This window comes from Corvus cornix, chromosome 3 (genome assembly GCF_000738735.6).
Source record: "Corvus cornix cornix isolate S_Up_H32 chromosome 3, ASM73873v5, whole genome shotgun sequence".
Lineage (NCBI taxonomy): Eukaryota > Metazoa > Chordata > Aves > Passeriformes > Corvidae > Corvus > Corvus cornix.
The window spans coordinates 55127048-55149069 of NC_047056.1; the positions used below are offsets into that span (position 1 = coordinate 55127048).

Here is a 22022-nt window from a genome sequence, read left to right on the forward strand (position 1 = left end):
TGCATTATCCTGGATTTGGGTAGATTACCTCACCTGAATATCATCATCTTGGTCAAGTTTGTCTTCATGTGCCTCTGAAGCTCTGGATGTTTCTGTGAGTCTGGTTTAATTTTTCTTCAAGCCACTCTGGTTCTAGGTCTCTCAGGAGAGGCAGATTTTGGTATATGATATAGGACACTTGTTGTGACATTTGCATCTGATATTTCCTTCAATCTAACATAAAAATATTTTGTGAATGCCACAACTCAAAAGAGTAAAAATAAACAGGTCAGCAATAGCAAATCAGACACCCCAAGAGTCAAGATTCTCCTTACTGAAAGAAAGCTAGAGAACACAGGCAAATCTGAATAAATTTTCGATGAGCTAGCTGAGGTCAGGGCCTGGTGGTCTCAGCAGGTTTGGGTAGGCTGCCCTGGAGCCTGTTCCCACACACCCTTCTTCTTTCTGCAAAACACGAGGCATGTAAACTTCTCTTTGCAGCATGGAAGCACTCCCAGTCTGGGGAGGGGAAGCTGTTTGGACTAGGAGGAAGCACAGAAGGGTTGTTTTGCAGCGAAAACACAGGAAATGTCAGAAAATGGATCTGAGCAGTCAGACTTTCTGGGTGCATTCAAGAACACCACACTCCTTGGACAATGGCTCTTCACTGTGTTAGTGTTTGGTTCCTTTTTTTTTCAGTACTGCTCTCTGTAGGCAGTTGCCTTGAAGAAAAAGTGTTTAAATAGTACAGTTTGTGATCCTGCCTGACCCTTTAGCAGTTTCAATTCTCATACTGAAACTCCAGAGGGAATTAGTATTCTTACATAGGAAGAGGGGTGGTGGGGGAGGATTGTCACATGTAATCCATGCTCCTGGTTCTTTGTGCTTGTTTCAGCTATGTTGGATAGTGTTGGCTGGAATGGGACACAGGAATAAATGCCTCTATCTGGTGGGTCTTTAGGGCAGCTTGACTGGTTTTCCAAATAGAGTTGAAATAGATTTTTGCAGAATATGTCAACGATGGTTGTCATGGGGATTCAGCTGAAAAGAAATATAAATATAAAATTAAAGAGTTGCAGGCTGTGATCTACTGTCACCATTTATCTTTGTACCTTTTCTCCCCACGCCCCCCCCATTCACTGCACTTAAATTGGTCCTCACTACAACAGCTTTGCTGGAAGCTGTATAATTACAGTCTTTTAAAAGAAAAGTCTTTTACCTTTGAGTTGTAATAGCTGCTTACATGGATGAGAAAAAGTCATTGATGTTGGCTGATTGCGCTGAGAGGCTTGGGGACCTCTGGCCCAATATCTTACACAAATTATTCAGTGTTCTACAGGATGGCTCATTGGTGTACTTGGCAGAGAGAAAAAAAGGCTAAAAAGTCTGAACTGCTTTTCCAGCATCCATAGGGTCTTCTGGGGGCAGTGCTGAAACACTGTAATGAAGCCATGAGGACAACCCTGATTTGCAGATTGGAGTTGTTCCGCAATAACCAGATATTTCATTTTAAAGCACTATTTTTAAAAATCTTGCTGCAACACTACACTCACTTTAAATGATTTACTAAATCTCCTAAAGCCACAACATTTAGATAACGTATTGAAGCAAGCTCAAAAGGACATTAGCCTCTTTCATTGGATTCATGCATTGTGTTTCATAAATAATTATTTTTGAGTGCAAAGCTTTTTCTGTGAAAAAATGGCTTTCTTTTTTGCCAAAAGCATTTGCAGAGACTGTTGTTATTAATGAAATTATTTTTCTACAATTTGGAATAGCGAAAGTACAGATTTATGTTAGGCTAACCTCCATAAAACCCACAAGAGATAACAGCTTATTCTTTTAAACATCCTGATTAAGTAGAAAGCAGGTCAAGGTTCTTTTTATCTGAGTTATTAGAGCTAATTTACAGCTTTGCATCAAAATTTGAAGGAAGCTTGAGTGAAAAGTGTGAGTTAAATAATAGCATGCTAAAGTCATGTTAGAGATAACATTTTGGAAGAAAGAAAGCACTTAGGATTTCTATATGCTTTAAAATGTCATTTTTATCCCAAGAATGACTGAGAAGATGACTTTCACATGTTCTGTTCCTAGGGTTTATTTGGAATTCCATTTGCTGACTGTAATAACATCCATAAGGTTTTAATGTTGTGACTTCTTTTCCTTTTTTCATTTCTTTTTTTCCTGATAATTATGAACTACATACGCATCAAGCCCCTCTTTTCTGTTACATAGATGGCACATTTGAGATGTGTACAAACAGTGCTTTCAAAGCTTCACACCATTGTCCTCCTTCCTTTCACTCATACATAAAATGAAACATAATTTTTTCCTTAAATTAACAAATATGAAATCACAGACAGAATTAATATAAAATCTGAATGGATTGAGAGAGAATGTGTATGTGAGAACATAATCTTTTACCAACTGGAACATGCCAAATACTGCATAAGAAGTCTGGGGTTTCTCTGCTGTATAGCTGTTAACATTAAAGTACTGAAATCAAAGCCTACAGACCTATTTTCATTAGTAATTTAGAGGGTGCTTCTCGAATTTAGGTAGAGGAGTCTATCTAAATTACTAATGGATTAGTTCAGTAGTTCAAGTCCAAGTTCCATTTTTGCATGGGTGGGAGCATTCCAGGTGGGTGTCTCCACAGTGGCTTACGGGGTCCTGATAATTCACTAGTCCAATACAAAATCCAAACACTCAAATACTTTTATACATTGACAATAGAGACAGTGACTTATCTAACAGCATTTCATGGACTTAATCCCCTCATGAGTGCTTCTGCAGCACTCTAAACTGTTTGTAGGATGCAATCTAGACCAATGGTTACTGCACTGATAGACAGAACTGGCTGAGCTGTGATTGCATTTGAAACATTTAAGAAAGGCCAAACCTGTCCCAGACCCGAATCACCCACTCACCCACCTGATGGCTTACCTAGCTCAGGCCATGGATTTATTGCTGCATGGGTACCTGGGTATATTCCTTCACACAGGGTCTCATGCATAACTTTTTCTTAAACTGGGATTGTTGATTCATATTGCAGAGAAACAACTGGCACTGTATGCATTTCTCACTTGAGGCAGGTTTCTCATCCAGCAATGCCTGCAATAGTGTTTGTTGTACCTCACGGACAGCTTTTTTGAGATTGGTCTCTGGTATTCTCAGATTGGTCTTGGGAACTAAATAGGAATTTTGGTGTTCCCAATACAGTAAGTGACCATCTTTTTGGTACAGAAATGCAGGATAATACAATCTCTATCTTTAGTACAGTGCAGCCCAAGAATAGAGCTCCTTCATTACTCACCCCTACTCATTTACTCATCCTTATATACTTAATATACTGTGGATCTGGGATGGTAATACTAGCTTTAGTTAGTTGTTATTTATCTCAGTGAGTTTAGTCTCATGAAATTCCAACCTATGGAATGGAAACAAAAGCTCCCTGAGCTAGTCTCTAAACAAGTTTTGCAGATACGAATACAAACAGAGAGTGCTAAAAGCCCACAGTAGCAAATAGACACTTTTTCATACAAATATTACAAAATGAATGTTTTTCAGCCCAGATGTAAAAAAATCATTTTTTCTCCTGTGCTTAAAGAAAATAAGAAAACCCCCTTCCACCAACGCTCTGTGTGTGTGTGTCCTGGAGCAGCAAAACCCTTTACTGGTGATGATGCAAAATACAAACCTCTCATGTGAATGCTTAATACATGTAAATGGCAGGAATGATAGTTAGGCCATGATTTACTGTATACCAAAGAACAGATATGCAGATGTGAGGGGAAGCCACCCATTGAAATATCCATTCTGTATCCATATTTCAGTTCTTGGAGATTCATACTTCCAAGCATTAAAGCTCAAAGGCTTTTCTTGATGAACATCTTTTTATAGTCTTGTCATATTCATGCATAATGAGACTTGAGATACTGTCAGTCATCTTCATTTATCCTCTGCCTTTGTAACTGTTGTGTATATTTTACCTGCTTTAACTCAGTGTACATTTTCAGAATTTTAATGTGTCTACGAGTAATGGCTGGGAGCAGCAACAATGTGATTCAGGAATGAGCATTCTGTGTTTTGGAAAGTACATTTTTTCCTGATGTTATATCCTACAGACTTTCAGCTACATTATATATCGCTCATCTTAGGAGGATTCCTAATCTTATAGTAGATGACCAGGTGTATGTAGATAGATGTAGTAAAGGAAGATGTTTCTGCTTCAGATGTTTCAGTTTCAGGCAGCACAAACAGGGATTTGAGGCTTGCCACTGCAGTTTTGCTGGAGCAACGCTCTGACTCAGAGTCCTGCTGACTGAGAGCAGAGACGTCAATGCTCAGCAAACCTTCTTGCATCCAGAAAGGGCTGACTGGATATAAACAGGGTACTGTAAATGTCTGCCTGGATTTTGCTGCCTCTTGTACCATGCCTGCAAATTTCTGGGGGAAGTGATAGCTGGGTGACCAAAGCCATCTGAGGCAGGTTTGCAGTGTTTAAAAACAGAGCTCAGCTGCATGGGATGATCCCCTTGCACCTCGTGGCAAGGCAGCAGCCTGCATTGCCTCTGCTTTGCTCAGGTACAGGTGACCCTGAAAAATGGTCCATGCTGCAATTACACAGGGGACACCCTACTCCATTTCTACTTAGAATCATCTTGGGGAACTTCTGAATTGTATTTTTCAGCTATACATAGGTCATTTTATGTGCTGCTGTTACATGTAAGATGTACATGTGTAAGATGCATACACGCTGTGTCACAGCACAAACACACCTTTGAGATTGTAGGTACCATCCCGACCTGAACAGATGATATAACCCTTGTTCATCCTTATTAGTCAACAAAATCTATGCTCACACTCTGCCACTTGCACCAACAGGAGTGATGGCTCTCCAGCACCCAGGATTTGCACAAATATAGCTGGTATAGAAATATTTCATCAGGCGTTAATCTGTCCCCATGGTGATGAGCATATATTTTCACAGTATAAAAAGCTGTCAAAAACAAGCACTTGCATGTTAAATATTATTCAGCATTGGAGTCTACTGTCTTACCAGTTGGTTGATTTGGTGATATTTAATTTTTTTTCTTTTATGGAAGGCTGAAAAAGCAGAAGGATTTATAAGACTTCCAGACTTCAGTGTGGATCGAGCAATTGAATGCAAAAAAAAGCAGTAAGTTTATCTCTTGTTCCCACTTTTGCATGATTTTTTTACAACGTTGCAAGGAATGAATCTCTGTAATCTTTGGCAGTGAAACTGTGGGGAGTTCTTTTGTATTGTATAAATAATGAGATATTAATTGAGCTACTGAAAGAAAACTATATTGCAAAAATATTTTTTTAAAATCTCTGCCAGATGTGCTTTGGTAAAACCACAAACAAAAAAAACAGGTCAATGTGCCAAATGCTTTCTTTTTATTTCTCCTTTTTTTCATTCACTGCTTATGAGTAAGCTGTAATTCTCAGATACCCCCTCTTAGTTGAGGAGGTCAGCAGTGGTGCAAGTAATGCTGCATCACTCCAAGCTTGGACTATTCTTTAGGCTGCTGTGGTGCAACTGAGCTTGGGCTGTACTTGAAGCCTTTGGATGTGCAGGGAATAAACACTTTCTTTAGTGGGGTGCACATTTAAAAATATTCTCTCCAAACTCCATATGCAGCACTGACTTCCAGCTGCTTCTGAGCACACTTCAAAGGTTTGGAGGGGTGCTGCTGTTGTTCAAAGTTAAAAGCTCAGCGTGGTTTTAATTGTGTCACTCAAGAGAAAGTCTTCATTCTTCTGTTGGAGAAGTCAGAAGAGTCAGTCACTGTTCACCAGCTGTGTGCTGGTGATTTTACTGCATCACATGTCCCTTCCCTCAGCCATCCGTTTTCTGTGCTGTGGGGTCTTAGCCTTATTGACCACTCATGGAAGCTGTTCCATGTCTTGGGTCACTATTGGTGCTTTCTCCAAACCCTTTTCAGGTTTGCTTTACATTTCAGAGCTGGAGGAAGCAAAACTGCACATAGTATTTGAGTAGTGGGAAAGCAACAGGATTATGCAATGAAATAATGGAAGCCTTTGTTTTATTCTTTATTCCTCCTTTTTTAGTTCCTGTAGTTTATACTCTCTGGATACTGTGTGGCCTAGGAAATGAGCTAAAAATAGACTAGAGTTATAAAGAAAGAGCTATATTGATGACAAGCTAATCCGGATTAATTCAGTGGAGCGAATAAATATTTTAAATAATTCATTCAGCTATTATTTTTTCTTTCTTATGGAAACTAGTTTTCTTCATATCTCTTCTATTTTTCTTTTCCTGAAGTGCTATTAAGATCAGCCACCCACAGATCAAGACATTTTATTTTGCGGCAGAAAATGTTCTGGAAATGAACACGTAAGTAGGAGCAACTGGTCATGTTTCATCCTGTCTCATGCATGAGAACACCCTTTGAAAGTTCATTCTTTCACTGTCAAGCAGTTGACAAATTTATTTGCAGAATTACTGAGTCTAATTTTTCTGGTCACTAAATGGAAGAAAACTATTGCACTTTGCTCATTAATTATAGTTGAAATCAGAATTGCATAATTAGCCCAATTTTGATACTAATCTTCCTAACATTTGCTGATATAAATCCCTTTCTCTTATAGAGGTGCTATGATTTGATAGCAAGTACATCACCTTGGAAGAAGTGAGGGGACAAAGGAAAGAGAGGGAAGAACTTAACACAGTTTTGTCCCAGAAATTGTCTAGGACTAGAATATAACAATTTCTGATTTCAGAGTACCACGTCAGCTAACAAGGAGGGTTAGAGGGGTATAAAGGGCTGTTTCTTTATTGCAAATAAGCATTAATCAAGCACCAAACTACACTGTAGTTGAATGATCCTCATGACAGGTCAGAAATTTTCCTTCCACAAATGTCCAGAAGAAAAACAACCAGATAGTTTTCAACGGAAGAAGTAAAAATGGATATGAATGCTGCCATTTTAGAAACTACCGAGCTATCAGAAAGATATTATTTTCTGCTGATCCAATTTTGGCTGATTTAGATATATCTCATATCTTTTCCTTTTCTACTTTAGATTGCAGTCTGTTCTCTATGCTATTGCATTAAATGGCCAAATACTGGCTACAAAGCAGTACAGTGTAAATGGGAGGAGAGCTCCTATGACAGGTCAGGATTTTAATCCTGGCTCTACTGGTGGTCTTTGTGAGAATTTTCACAGGACATTGACTACTCATTCCCTCATACAAATTTACCACTATAGAAAAAGAGAGAGGTTGAGAGAATGTGTGTGATTTTCCAAAAGGCCTATAGATACAGAAATGTACAATATTACAGTAATGTATGTACACAGATATGTATTAATAAATCTGTGCTCTACAAGTAAATATAGATGAGAAGAATCTGTTGCCCTTTGCAAGTTGGAGCAGCACAGAGCATTCTGGTGGGGAGATAACCATCCATTTCTGTGTTCTTGCATTTCCTACCAGAGCTCCTGAATGAAGTGACAAATTCCTGAGGCAGATAGGATAAGGATGACTGAGAATGAGGGACTTCTAGACAGGAATATTTCCATAGAGAGGGTAACCCTGGGTGAGAGAGAAGAGATGGAAGGACATATGGAGAAAGAAAATTAGAGCTAATGGAGGATATCAGTGAGTGCTAACAGCCAGTTTGGAGCCCAGCTGGAAATTTTCATGTGAGAAATGTTTAGGCTCCTGTGAGTGAGTGATTGAAATCTGTGCAGGTGTCTTAGCTCTTATGCCTCCGGAATGATTTTGTTCAAACTCCACTTCTTGAGTCAATTTCATTTTGGCTTAAAGCTAGGTAGCCTAGTGTTAGAGCAGCCTGCGCTGTGTTGAACTAAGTCCTCACTGTTGCAACTGATGATGTTTTCCTCGGCAAAGTATAAAATACATGCATTTAATACATAAAGTACATGCATACTCACACATATGTCAAAACAGACTGAAGGACATCTGTTCTCTTGGCTCCAGTGCTGTAAATACACGTGTGAATGGTTCCACTGAACTCACTGGAGCATTTGTGTGTTGAGTTTCTGGTGTGCATAAATGGTTGATGGATCATAACCTTTTGTAACTCTTCATGCATATATCTATATACCTGCCCACACATCTCTATTAAATCAACTGTAGATTTATTAACACAGTCATTTGTTTCACTAATTTATTATGTATTTGCTATTGTCATGCACACATGAAAAGTAAAGGCATGCTGACTAGCTGCATGCATTTACCTGGCCAGTTGTACATAGTTATTAGTGACTTGGCTGCCCTTGTCATTAATGAAGTCCCAAAATTATTTACCAAATCTTTTCCTTGTTAAGGTGGGTTTTCATTTAAAAAATCATTCTGTTAGAATTAGCTGTTAGAAAAGAGTCAATAGACTACTCTTACAGAAATGACACTTTGTTTTTCTGAATTGTTTGTGGCTCTATTGTTCATACTGCAGTCTAAAAGTGCAGTTACTTTGACGCTGATCTTCCAAATTTCCCATTGCTTTAGTAGAACCGAAATCAAACAAAGTGGTGTTTTTTCCAGTAATGAATTCCTGCCCTTCATACTTTCTCTATTAATGCCTTGAGTTTTAATCTTAAAAGCTTGAGCTTTTTCAGTTGTCAGCTACTTAAAATCTGGATAGATCTGAATGAGCTGCAAGCAAACATAATATACAAAAAGTATAACTAGGGAATGTTTCTAGCACTGGAAAAATGCAGCCACCTAGGAAGACAAGTGAAAAGAACCCTGTTAATATCTTAAAACAACCCAGGAAGTGAGACTTACTAAAACGAAAAGTACATAGCAAGGTGAAGAACGTGGTATGTTATGATCAAAAACTTGGTTTCAAGTGGCACAGACTGTGCTGCAATACTTTTGGCCAGGGCAGCTGATATCGTCTTCTACAGCTGCCATGCCTTTTTCTTCATCTCAGGTGAAGGATGACACCTCAACGGCTGGACTAAATCTCTGACATGGTGTTACAGCACAAAGACTTTTTCTTTAGCTTCCACAAATGCGACTCCTGGTCATCAGTAGTACCTTTTTACAGTAGCAGGGAAAGAAGATGTCCCAGGCAACTAATCCTGTTCATTACAGGAAATATTAATATAGAGGTGACTGGTGCCTTTCTAGAAGATGATCTAAGAAATAGAAACTTTGACATTTAGTCTTCAGGCTAATGAAAACAGATGTGGTGATGTAGAACACAACCGAAAGGAACAAAACTCATGAGCGTGAGAGTGTCCCTGACTCTGTGTTCCCTCTGTTTCAAACACAGGTGGCTAAGTAAGCTGGGAATGGCTGTAGACCCTCAGGCACCAAATGGGAAGAACGAGGAAGGTATGCTCCTCACTGGTTTCAGCGTGTAACTACATTGTGCTCTTCACAGTTTTTGTTTGGCCAAATTTTTGTCGGCTATTTTCTTTTTTTTTTAAACTATCATCTTGGGTCTGTCTACTCTCTGAGCTCAGAGAAACCACATTGTCACAGCACAGAGTAATCACAGGAGAAGAAAAAATGGTGAGAAACAGTGTGAGTGAGAGACACTCGGTGATCTAGTCAGAGGTGTGTAACTACCTTCTGGCAGTTTGCTGGCTTGCTAAGCCTACCAAGTGTGAAGATGTACAGCTGTGCTGCTCTGGGTTTTGAGCTGGTGAGTTATATTACAGGAGTTGTGCTGCAGTATGGCAGCTTGCAGGCCTGGGAACACCTTGTGCTCTGCAGACCCATCCCTACTGTGTTCTCCAGTCCTGGGGGTTTCAACAACCATAGTGTTGGGAGACAAGGGGGTGGGTGGTACTGCTATTCTGAAGCCTACAATTTGTTTCAGAGCCAAGCTCGAGAGTTCATTATGGAATGAGAAACTTTAGAAGTTCCCAAGCAATTTATTTATTGTCTTAATTTGCACACTGACCCAATATAACTCTTTGGTGGGAGGATACCTGCACTCAAATAACAAATCTGGGCAGAGGAGCTGATTTAGAATGAGAAGTGCTCTGGGTAGTATTATGTTACCAAACCAGGAATGGACTCTAACCTGAGGAAGATGTGCCATCATCTGGGCTTTTAACTCTCCGAGGAATATGCATCATCATCAGAGCTTTTAAGTCTCCATTTTTAGAGTATTGGTACCAAGTGCCATTTTTAGAACTGCTGAGCTTGTGAAGGAGCTGTCATTATGAAGAAGAAACTGGTATTTGCGGTAGTATGAACACTTAAGTGATGCAACCTGTTTTGCAAGGAAATGTTCCTCTCTGTATCCCTTCTGCTTTATCACAAAATTCAAGATTGGGGTTTATGTTCAGGCTTGGGACATGCAATTCCATTATTGATTAACTTGATTTGTCTCCATTTATGCTCTACCATTAAAAGCAGCTTTGGGGTTGGTAAACACAGATATTACTGATTCCTGGAGATCCAGCAAGTCTCATCAGTTTCTTTCTTGTTTTCAGTTCACAGTTGTTTCTTTACAGGAAACTTGTTAATTCCCACACCATCTAATTCCTCCTCTCTGTGTCCTCTTTGAAGCCAACTTTACCAAAACACTTTAGGATAAAGGGCTATATTGAATATTAGGTTGTGTAGCAAGAACTGCAAGATACTTGTACTCAGAGAGGAAGTATGCAAATATGTTGTCCATCTTTTCATGAAGGGAAGAGTTTGATGGAAAATGAGAATGGGCAAAATTTTATACATTAAACCAAATTTTAAAGCTCAAAAATGTGATACTGGCTGTGTTGGCTGAATCAAGAATTACGAAGCAACACAAAATGAGTTATTCCACCAATCCTACTTTTATAAAAAAATGACCAAAAGATACAAAATAATCCACTCATTAATCTGCATCAGGCTATCTAATAACCTTGCAATAACATAACATAGCCAAAATTTATTCAGCTTTTAAAGCTGGTGGGCCATCTCCCCTTCAGAAAAAGGCCTTCTGATTCTGGTGTCAAACACCTCCTTGTCTTTCCATGCATGTTTCGTCACAGGTGATCCAGCAGCTGCCTTCAGTGTGGGTGCAGCACCTGCTGGTGCCTGGGTGGACATGCCCTTACAGAAACATTGCTAAGCTTCATAAAAGAACTGTCACTAGCCACAGTCACTTCTGTTCCTGCTGACCAGTTCTTCCTCTCTGTATCACACACCATAATTCTTCAGAAGCCCTGGCTCTTTTCATGGCATTTCTTGTGTATTTATGTACTTTCTGTGCATTTTAACATCCCCCCCACTGCCATTTGTGTATTTGGAGTATCAGAAACAGCTGTAGATTATTTTTCAGTTCTTCTGTGTGCCTAAAAGGGGAGCTGTAGAAACAATAAGCTTTTTACTAAGAGTTACTCAAAAAGGCATTAATAGAGTATTAGAATTCAATATAGGCCTTATTGCAGCCATTTTCAGTTCTTTATGCTCAGATGTGCCGGCACAGATTTCCAGTAAACAGAAGAGCATCTATGCTACTCAAAACCCCTATGGTTCTGCAAAGAGTACAGGGAGAAAAAGTAATGAACCTCTTTAAATTTCTCTTTGTTAACATGTTATAAAATTCTCTCTCATGTACAAAATTCTTCTCTCATAAAACTTTATACCCCACATTCTGTGCTTATTAGGCCCCCCCCCCCCCAACCAATGACATGCACAAAAATAATATGTGTGGGTATTAAATGAGTTAATTTTAGATTAAATAATCTCAGGTGACTGTCCAGAGACCGTGCTAACACACTGCTTTCTAGTGGTGTGAGCCCCTGAAGTCCAGCTCTGATGAAGTACTCCCTGAACTTAAGCAACCCCTGTTCTCTGGGGCAGAGCTGACAGAAGTTCTTGGACTGTCAATATCTCTATTTTCGTTTTGCCTCTGAATTGCGAGTTCTTTTACTCAGAGTTTGGACTGAAACGCAGGAGATGCCAGGCTTCTCTTCTAATTGATGTTTATAATTTCTTCTCTATAATACAACTTCACAGAATGTGCCTCCAAGTTAACAAGGTGGAAAAATGGCTGTGAGTTCCAACTTCCAAGACCTTTTAAGGTCCAAATTACCCAATTATGGAATGCAAAGTAATTTGTTTTTACTTATAATCCAATAACTAACTATTCATGATCTGCACTGTGGGTTTTTTTACCCAATACCAGAACACCCAGATTTATGAAGAAGAAGGTGAAAAGAAGAACAAATCCACACCTGAAATCCTCCATATTGTTACACGTATATATATTATTATATCCCAGAAACCTAAATTCTCTAAATCCAGGGTTCCAACATTGGACAGCACAAACTGCTGGGTGCATGTGGCCAGCAAAGGGCAGTGCTGGAACCCATGGAGACCACGGGGGCAGCCTCTGTTCTGTGACACTTGGCACTCACTCAAGTTGTCCTCATTAAGCTCCGACTTCGTCTTTGCAAACTCTCATGTCCCCAGCTCAGTGGGGTGGGGGTGAGTTCTGTCACTCTGCACATATGGTGCAGGGCAGGATGCAAGCACTTGCTCCTGTAGAGCTTGCATCTGTGCTGGGAGATTTAGCAAAAGTGACCCTTGTGGCCCTTCAGTGCATAAAGAGGGGCTGTAAGAAAGAAGGGGGGAAAATTTCTTAGCAGGGCATACAGGACAAGGGGTAATGGTTTTACACTAAGAAAGGGCCAGTTTAGACTAGATTTTTAGACTTTAATTTTTTACAGTGAGGTTGGCAAAACACTGAAACAGGTGTCCCAGAGAGGTGGCAGAAGCTCCATCCCTGGAAACACTCAAGGACAGGCTGGACAGGGCTCTAAGCAGCTTGGTCTAGTTGAAGGTGTCCCTGCTCATTGCAGAGAAGTTGGACTATATGACCTTTTAAGGTCCCTCCCAAACCAAACTATTCTATAATTGCATGATCTTGTCCCCAGGTCCTGGGCATAATAACCAGCAACATTCTGCCTCCCTTTTTCTGTGTCTAATTTTATCAATGATTATCACTTCATTTAATCCACCTTTAAACAAATTTTTAGAAAATGTTTCCACCTGCTGCACAGATAGTTGAAAGAAATAACAGCATGACTGTCTCTGACACATGTCAAGAGATACTGAGGTTCTTACCAGCTTGTTTTTGCCAAAAAAGAAAAAGAAAAAAAAAAGCAAAAAAAGAGAGACTACTAGGGTAGTCTTATTGTGTTTGCTTTTGGTACTGCCTCTTCATATGTAATGCTGTGCCGTATGGAGTGTCTATGTGAGTTACCATGTGTGACAAAAGACCCTCACAAGGCTGCTCTATAGTTTCCAAAACATGATATGAACAATCTGTGTACTCCAAAACTGCAGCCAAACCCCCAATGCCTGTTGCTAGCTCCAGGAAAACTTACTGGTTACAGAGATTGAGGGATTGCCTCCGCTACTTGCAAAAGCTCTCCACTGACTTCTACTACAAATGAAACTTTTCTTTTAAGGCTGCAAAGAGAGGAAAAAAACCCACCCCTAACCTACTTGTGAAGCTACCTAGAACAGTGCAACCAGTGTTTCCTGTTACAGCAAATTAACAACTATTGTTTTTACTAAAAATAAATAAATAAAGTCATGAAGTAGTGTAGCATTACAAGTGGGTTAGGAGACACTGGCTTGTTAATGTGTGAACCAAAGTTCAGAACACCCTACTTGGTGATCTCTGGTTGCCACAGTGCTGTGAGGAATAAATATGTTGGTCTAACTCTTTATTTTTGCTCATTTTCCATGTCTACCTCAGAATGCTACAGTGAAAGTGAACATGATGATCCAGAAATAACAGACACGCCACCTCCTCCCTACACAGTCCAGACATCACCTCCTCCTTCGGTAAGTGTTCCAGTAATTACCTTGTTTCTTGTTGCAAGCAGGTTGAAACAAACTCCCTAGAGGTGGTGGGCCTGTAGGAATAACCTAAAACCTTATCTGGAAATGTTCACCCTGTGTTCCTGTGTAACACCTGTGCCCTGACTGCCCGTCCTGTGGCAGAGAACACAGTTATCACATCCTGCACCACAGGGAGCTTTGCACTGTAGAAGATCAACACCTTCTTATTTATCTTGCTGGAGAAAGGAAGGTGTTATTCTACTTCGTGCACAAACTGTGTCCTTACTGCTATAAGCTGTTTTTTTCATACTATTCTCGCTTTTTAAAAAATCAATCCTGAAATCTCTCTCTTTTTGTGACCCCGGTAGCATCATCCAACAGTATTTATTTATTTGAGTGAGCTGTTTTTAAGACTGCTGAATTTGAAGCTGCTTTTGTGGCAGTGAAGTGAAGGGAAAGAGGCTTCTTCACACAGTGATAAAATCTGTTTTTTTTCCTCTACTTCTGAAAAATAGACTATGAAAAAAGAAAAAAGGCATTCTTCCAAAATCTATGTAGCATATTGTCCCAGAATATTCCTTCCTGTCTCACTTAATTTCATAAATTAGAATAAGCAGTATGCACCCTCATGAATCTAATCAAATTGACTTGCCTAATTATTATCTGCTTCTTGCCCTATTAATCTTGTTTCTATGTTATTGTTTTTCCCACTGATCTCATTGCTCTTACATGTGCTTTAAATGGATTTTTAAAATTTTCTTTAATTATTTTAATTTTTCAGTTTTTTTTTTTTTTTAAGTAAAGAGAGAAAAGTTGTTAATTTCCTATGATAGGTAGCTTCACAAGTAGGTTTGGGGTGGGTTTTTTCCTCTCTTTGCAGCCTTAAAAGAAAAGTAGTAGAAGTCAGGGAAAGTTGCTGCAAGTAGTGGAGGCAGTCCCTCAATCTCTGTAACCAGTAAGTTTTCCTGGAGCTAGCAACAGGCATTGGGGGTTTGGCTGCAGTTTTGGAGTAAACAGATTGTTCATATCGTGTTTTGGAAACTATAGAGCAGCCTTGTGAGGGTCTTTTGTCACCACATTTTTAATTTTTAAAAATTTTTCCATTAAAATGGAAAGTCAAATTTACTTAATTCTGTGTTTAGAAATGAGTGATCTGCTTTGGGCTGGTAATACAGATGAAATAAGGAATCCTGATCTTAAGCCTTTCCCTTCACTAGCTGAAAGTTAACACTGAGAGGTGTGCAGTAATATACTTAGTACTAAATGTTCTCATTGCACCTCATGGAAGGGAAGTGTCTGCTGCCTCACTGTTGCAGTACAAGTTCCTCTGTGGCACACTGAAATGACATCCACTAGCTGGGGTGGGCACCGCAGCAGCAAAGCAGTAGCAAATCTGAAATATACAGATGAGCTAGAGAATCTTGTGCAAACACAGGCATTAGTATAAAAGGAGACCTCACGTACAGGGTTGCCTGTCCGGCAATCTCTAACTAGCTCACGTAAAGCTGGGAGTGCATGTCACACTGTCACCCACCTGCCCACCTCATTTTCAGCCAGATAAGTCAGTCTTCACTTCCTCTCCTGAAACATGTAATGTTTATCTCTAGAACAATCCACCTGGCACTCGGGGGTGTGAGGCATTCACTGCTGGTGAACGTGATTCTTTATTGCCTGCATTATCTGGAAGTTAAATGTGGCTGAGTGGCTATAAATATCAAAGAAAAGAAGAATTTTGGCAATATGTCTCCTGCAGTTATTTTGGGTTGTGGGTCAGTTAATGAAGTGTCTTGGATTTTATGCCTAAGTGGCTTGCCTTTAGGAAGCTGTAGATGTCTTTTCTGTCTGCTCACCTCTGGGTGAATGCCTGCATTTTTCCAGATGATGAGTTTTAAACAGGTGCTGTTTTTTAGTTTTCTGTTTTTCTGGTTTCCTGCTGCTTGTTGGTCTGTTGCTGCAGAGGCGATCTCCGGTTGTCTCCTTCCCACATGCTCCTCTTGAGTGCTGGCCTCCATGTTTTGGCAGGGTACACCGGAGAGGCAGGCTGTGGTGCAGATGCTGAGGGGTCCTGCTTTATCAAGCTTTTCCTTAAAGGCTATCTGCCCTTCAGCCTTTACCTCTGTCAGATGATTTCCCTTATTCTTATCCCTTAAAATCCCATCCACTGTGGACAAAGGTTGATGTCTCCTGAGCAAAGCTGTCATCTTTTCACCCCAGAACTGGCCACTGGAATGAGCTCCATTTGCTGTGGGTCTTCCCTGTGCTCAGCTTGCTTACATAGTGAGTAGGAACAGCTCTGTTTGACTTCAAGTCAGAGTCTTCTTTTAAATATTGTATTTAATACCTCTTCTGGACAAGTGCTGAAACAAGAAAAACACTGGGAAAGGACTGGGAAAGTGCAGCTTCTACTGAAAACTCAGTTCTAGGATTGGAGCCTGTGGTTGTCTCAGGGAACGCTGGTTAAACACTGCTCGCTGCCTGTTTATTTGTTGCAGAGTTCTTGAACCAAGCTGTGAAATCTCAAAAATGTGGTGGATTTGGGCTCATATTCTGTGGGTGCAGCACTTGGCCTGCTTTGATTTTCTCAGATTGCTACTGGAAGTGACAGTCATCCTGACAACTCAGCCCAGTGTCAAGAATGTCACAGGCATTGACTGGAGTTAATTTCTTTTTATTATTTTAAGCAGAAAGGCCTCCAATCTTCTTGACATCAACTCCAAACCTAAATCTATTAGTATGGAAACTAATAGACACCCAGGTGCAGGCTCTGTTACATTTTAGAGCAGCAAATACTGCTGTACTTCTAGCAAAAAGTTTATATTTGCTGTTCTATTCTCTGCTGACTCAAACCTTTTTGGAATTTGCAGAAGAAACAAGTAGTGATCATGAGCTTTCCACGTGTATGCATGGGTTTGGGTACTGTGGAAGAAAAAAACAAGTGAGGAACAAGTAAATTATAGCATCTGTAGGACAAAAGTTAAATTGACCACTTACATTAATTTGCCCACATGTGAATGGATTCAAAGTCCAAAAATCAGCAGATATGCTGAGAAAATAGATTGCAGCAGTGGCCAAGAAAGCAGTTGAAGAGTTTCAGAGTCAAAATTTTTCTCTAAAAAATATAGAGACTCATTAATCTCCAGTGAAATTTTTATGATCTGCTTTTAAAAATATCCCCAAATGGAAGTTTATTATCATATGGATGATTGCAAAATTTCCAAAGGAGTCACTCAAGTAAGTTAGATAAACATTTGTCACGCCAAAGTAAAAACAAAACACAACACATATGCAGAGAAAAAGAAACACCTTCTGGCAGTTATATTTATTCTCACCCATATTTTTTAATTAGCACACAATGAAAATGAAAACAAAAACATATTCCACTCAGTGAGGCACAGTCTTCAAGTCTTCATTTCAATAACACTTCTTTTTTTGCATGGCCAAATGACAGAAAAATAGAGGTGAGATCTAATATCTTCCTTTCCTGGCTTTGAACAATTGAAATTAGACCATCTACACCATGTAGGCAAGAGCTTTCACTGTTCAGTTCTTCTGCTTGACTTTACAAATGCTTCAACAATTTGTCTTTGTGATAGGAGATTTTAGATGAAATACTTCATATCACCTGTGTTCCCAAGGGCATTTTTTAGCACTCATAGTTTACTACAGCATCTCCTTGTCCTTTGCTTGAGGATGCAGATGTGAAGGTTTCTGTTTTAGAAACAAAACCACACCTGAAACACAGTGTTGTACTTCTCATAGAGGAATATAAATGTCTGGGTCCTGCCATATTTGGAACAGTCCTAGGGGAATTGTGAAAGGACTAGAGAACATGTCTTATGAGGAATGGCTGAGAGAGCTGGGTTTGTTCAGTCTTGAGAAGAGGAGGCTCAGGGGGAGCCTCATTGCTCTCTACAGTTCCCTGAAAGGACGTCGTAACCGGGGGGGTCCAGTCTCCCCTGATGTGCCTGCAGTGAGAGAACTGAAGGCAATGGCCTTAAGCTGAGACAGGGGAGATTTGATATATGACAAATTTTTTTCATCATTAGGGTGGGGGGCCAGGGATTGGAATAGGTTGCCCAGGGAGGTGGTGACGTCACAATCCCTGGAAGTGTTCAAGACGTGTCTGCATCTGGTGCTGGATGATGTGGTTTAGGGATTTAGGGGTTGCAGTGTGAATGTTGGGTAGATGGTTGGACTGGATAATCTTGAAGGTCTCTTCCAACCTTGACAATTCTGTGATTCTATGAATGGCTTTGAAAATTTACAGAAGTGAAGAAGCTGCTATAAACAAGTAGTACCCACAGTCTGATATAAGTCCTCCTCATCTTCTGAGTTGACTACTCATTACATGATGCAGCTGTATTAGAAGCACAGCAAGACTGTGCTGTTTTTAATATAAGAAGGATGTAGTAAACATTACAGAATACAACACTGACTTACAGAAGTTTATAAATCATAACAAAAAAAATTGTTACTCTTGGTTTATTTGAATAAAGCTTATTTCTAGTTTACTGGGTTATAAATAGGTTATAAATGGCTAGTCTCTTTACTGTGTTTGCAGCTTTTCCAGGTTTCCCTAGCAACACCTTCTCAGTAATTTTCAATATTTTCAGTCTAGGTATCATCTGTTTTAATCCCTGCACAGATCTATTCTACATAAATATTAAGAACACAAACTTGCCAGAATTGTGGTCCATCAAGTCTGGTATTCTGATACTGGCATTGGCCAATAGGACATGATTTGCAGAAGGAGTAAATTTCTGCAGTAGCCAGAAATCTGGCTTTCACGTCACGATGATCTCATCACAATTTCTTGTAGTTTCTGCTAAACCTTCTTGCCCTGGTGAATGATTATCCCTTGAATGGACTAGGAAAGATAGTTCTTTACTGTACTATAGACCCCTTCTCTCTGTCTCTGGTTATTGCAATGGTGGAACTGTTGAGTGCTTCAAGACAACTACTTGTTCAATGGCTAATTTGGGTCTTTTCTTTGGGTCTTGATCTTGATTAGATCAATAAAGTGAAGACAAGTTAAAGAAAGAAGGTGAGTGTGAGACCTAGCATGGAAAGCTACATTCAACACAATAGTTTTCCTTGGTCTTTGTTTCTAGGAGTTGACAGGTTTGTATCTCCTTTGCCTTTGGTTTCCTTGTGGCTTGGTTTCTGAAGTTACTGCTCTGTAGGAGATTGACTGCCATACCCCAGGCTTGTTTAGATAAATAAGTAACCAGATTACATCAATTTTTGGTGACTCAGCATTTCAACTGCATATCTATATATAATATAGAATCTAGAAACAGGAGTAACTTGTAAATAATTTTTCTTTTTTCTTCCTTCCCCTCCTCCCTTTCTCCTTTTGCTTCTGGAAAGAAGGATCAGCAGAAGTCATCATTCACCTCAATGCTGTCAAGTGAAGCATCTTGTTCTCTCTCCTCTCCTGAAAGCACTTTTAACTCCCAAGAATCATCGTCTTCCTTGACATCCAAAGTGGTTTTTTCTGAGAGGCAGTCCTGGCTTGACCTGGTTAACAGCTCTGCCACGGAAGAGGGTGATCAGCCTTTAACGTTCTGCGTGCAGATTCATTCTGATGAGCTGCCAGAAGTGGTCTGTGGAGATGCAGCAGAGAGACAGGAAGTCCGGCTTTCTGAACCCAATGGTGGCTCCCAAACCTCTTACTTAAGTGCAGATACACATTGTCTAGCTGTGCCAGATGCAACAGGACAGCGATCGCTTGCCAAAGGTGAGCTAATGAGAGAGGAGATTTTTGCTGCAGTTGTACCATATGAGAGTTATGGGTTTCCTTAACTTCCTTTCACCTTCCTTCCTCTGTATGTGTCACTGAAGAGTTTTCCAGTGGCACATCATTTATAACAAACATTTAATTTATTGCACATTAAATATATAACCTAGTATCTGCTTGGTAGGTACCTTTACAAATTTTCTCAAATTGTATCTATATGTTAGATCATAACCTCTGTATATAAATCTAGCATAGACATAATTTTATTAACAGTCTTTATTTCAATGCAGATGTCTTTTATTAATTAGGATTGAATCAAAATGTTAACAAAGTGTGTCACAGAATGGACACCCTAACCAAAATGGAATATGTAGGACATGGTGAACATGGGGTTAGGTCAGTCCAATTTTACAAAAAAATGCAGCTGCCTTTACGTGAAGTACACACTCCCTATTTGCTTCATTAAGATTCTTTGCAATCAAGAGAAAACAACTGAAATCCTGAATGAGAAAGTCTATTAAGACTGGATTTTCTTTAAGCAAATAGGTATCTGCACAGTATCCTCCTACTGAAATGTACTTCTAATTAAAAAAGGTAGCATTGTTCCAGAATTTGGTCATTGTTACTGTTTATAAGTCTCCTGTGTCACAAGGCAATATCTCCTTCTTTTTGAGCAAAGCTACTTCTTTCTGAATTAAAAGCAGTTGAAGCCTAAGAGCTGTTCTTGGCATACAATTATTCTGCCTAGAGGGGTAATACATAGGGGAACAACAATGTTCCTGCACATCAGCTCTTCCCGTGATTCCAAATCCTTGTAAAGATTTGAAGTGAGTACTTCGTTGCTGAAAGAGAAGGGTTGTCTCAGCACAATGCAAAATAAAGGTGCATCGAAAAGCTTAGGCAGAAGGTAATGCAATGCTGGAAAGAAACTGCACTGGAGCTGTTGGGAACAGGGTATTTCTCTGTAGGTGAACTTGTCACTGAAAAATGATACTATAAGGCACATTAGTTACATTGTCAGTCCCCCTATTGTTTTACAAATACCAACACTTAGCAAGCTGGCAGCCCTTTATGTTGTCATACCATTTTCTGATTTCACAAAAAAATAAAAAGGGCATTAATCAAAGTACAGTTTTTATCAAAAGTGAAAACTAACTCAGTGTTTTATGCTCACCTTTATTATCCATTTTCTTGGCTTCTCTGCTAGAATATTCTGCAGCAAAGAAGATCGGAAAGAATTAAAATCCAGAGTGAGCATATGTGCTGTTTCTATGTACTGGAAAAGAGTGCTGTGCTTTGAGGGAGTTACTGTGAAATATAATTCCCCTGCTTCTGGCTTTGCAAGTTGTGAAAAGGCTGGGGCTGGCAGAAATGAAGTCCCTAATGAAAATGTCACAAAGACATATTAAATACATTGTTTTCTGTAATTTTACCTTCTGGGTTAAATTTGACAAACTAATGTCTTTGGAAAACATTACTAGGGACATTCAAGTGGATTGTTGGAATGTAGGTCATAAATGGCATAGTGGCTTATAGATCCTGTTGACAAAGATTCAGTAGTTGCTCTTCAGAAATCTAAACTTTTGCTTAGAATACATTACTCTGGTATTGTCAGAAATCCTGCAATAATGCGTGGGTTAGTGCTTTCCATTGTAATGTAAGCGTGACAAATACTTTTATGGATGGTCATAAAATTAAATTAGCATGACACATTCATAATCTCTTATAGTTTGATGGTCTCAACCGCACTAACCAATAAAAATGGGATTACAATGTAAATCGAGGTACATTTTGGTATATTACTGCTGTGTGCAGGATGGTTTAATTTTGCTAGGATTATTCCTGGGGAAATTAATTCTTCTGTTGCTCACTGTGAAGTTGATGGGCAACCCTGATGGCAGAACACAGAACACCTCTATCCTAACCACAATGGTGATTGCTGACAGAATTCCAGAAGCAGATCATTTCACCGAGACAGTCACAACAGAAACTGCACAACCTCACTAGTTATTGTCTGCATCATAACCCATTGTTGACTAAGTAAAATGTACACCATACACAGGTTTGTCTTTCCTTTATCAGTCTGCATATTATGGGTTGGCTGTGGAGAGTGTTTCTGTGTGGGGCCCTCCCCTGCAATGGCCACTGAAAAAATTAAGGAAATAATTTGCAAGGAGATTAAACTACTTCAATTTGAGAATCAGGCAGGTAAAGTAGGATTAATGTAAAATAGCAATTCACTTCCAAATGAAAGTTATCAAAAAGGATGCAGTTATGGTTCTGTGTCTTATCCCCAAGAATTTCCTTCTCCAGTGAGTTATAAGGATGTGCACAAATACTGTGAGATGAATTCAAGCTGTTGGGTAAAATCTAGCTGCAAATTCTCCTGATTTACAATAACTGGTAAGAACACCCTTGTTATCTGATGCAAAACAAGAAGGCATACCTCAGTTCAGTTGGTATTATTTGCTTTACAGTGCTTCTGAATAGT

The 22022-nt window shown here is 39.5% G+C and overlaps 1 protein-coding gene across 6 annotated transcripts in view; it reads left to right on the forward strand.

Moving 5' to 3' along the window:
• Positions 1 to 22022, forward strand: part of IPCEF1 (interaction protein for cytohesin exchange factors 1) — an 80203-nt gene that overhangs the window by 42039 nt on the left and 16142 nt on the right. For 5 of the 6 annotated variants that reach the window (XM_019288380.3, XM_019288384.3, XM_010400501.3 and 2 more), the window contains 5 exons: positions 5088 to 5161; positions 6293 to 6364; positions 9272 to 9333; positions 13706 to 13794; positions 19162 to 19531. In XM_019288380.3, the coding sequence (XP_019143925.1) occupies positions 5088 to 5161; positions 6293 to 6364; positions 9272 to 9333; positions 13706 to 13794; positions 19162 to 19531 (667 nt within the window). The remainder of the gene's footprint in view (positions 1 to 5087; positions 5162 to 6292; positions 6365 to 9271; positions 9334 to 13705; positions 13795 to 19161; positions 19532 to 22022) is intronic. The other variant, XM_019288370.2, reaches the window with a different exon arrangement.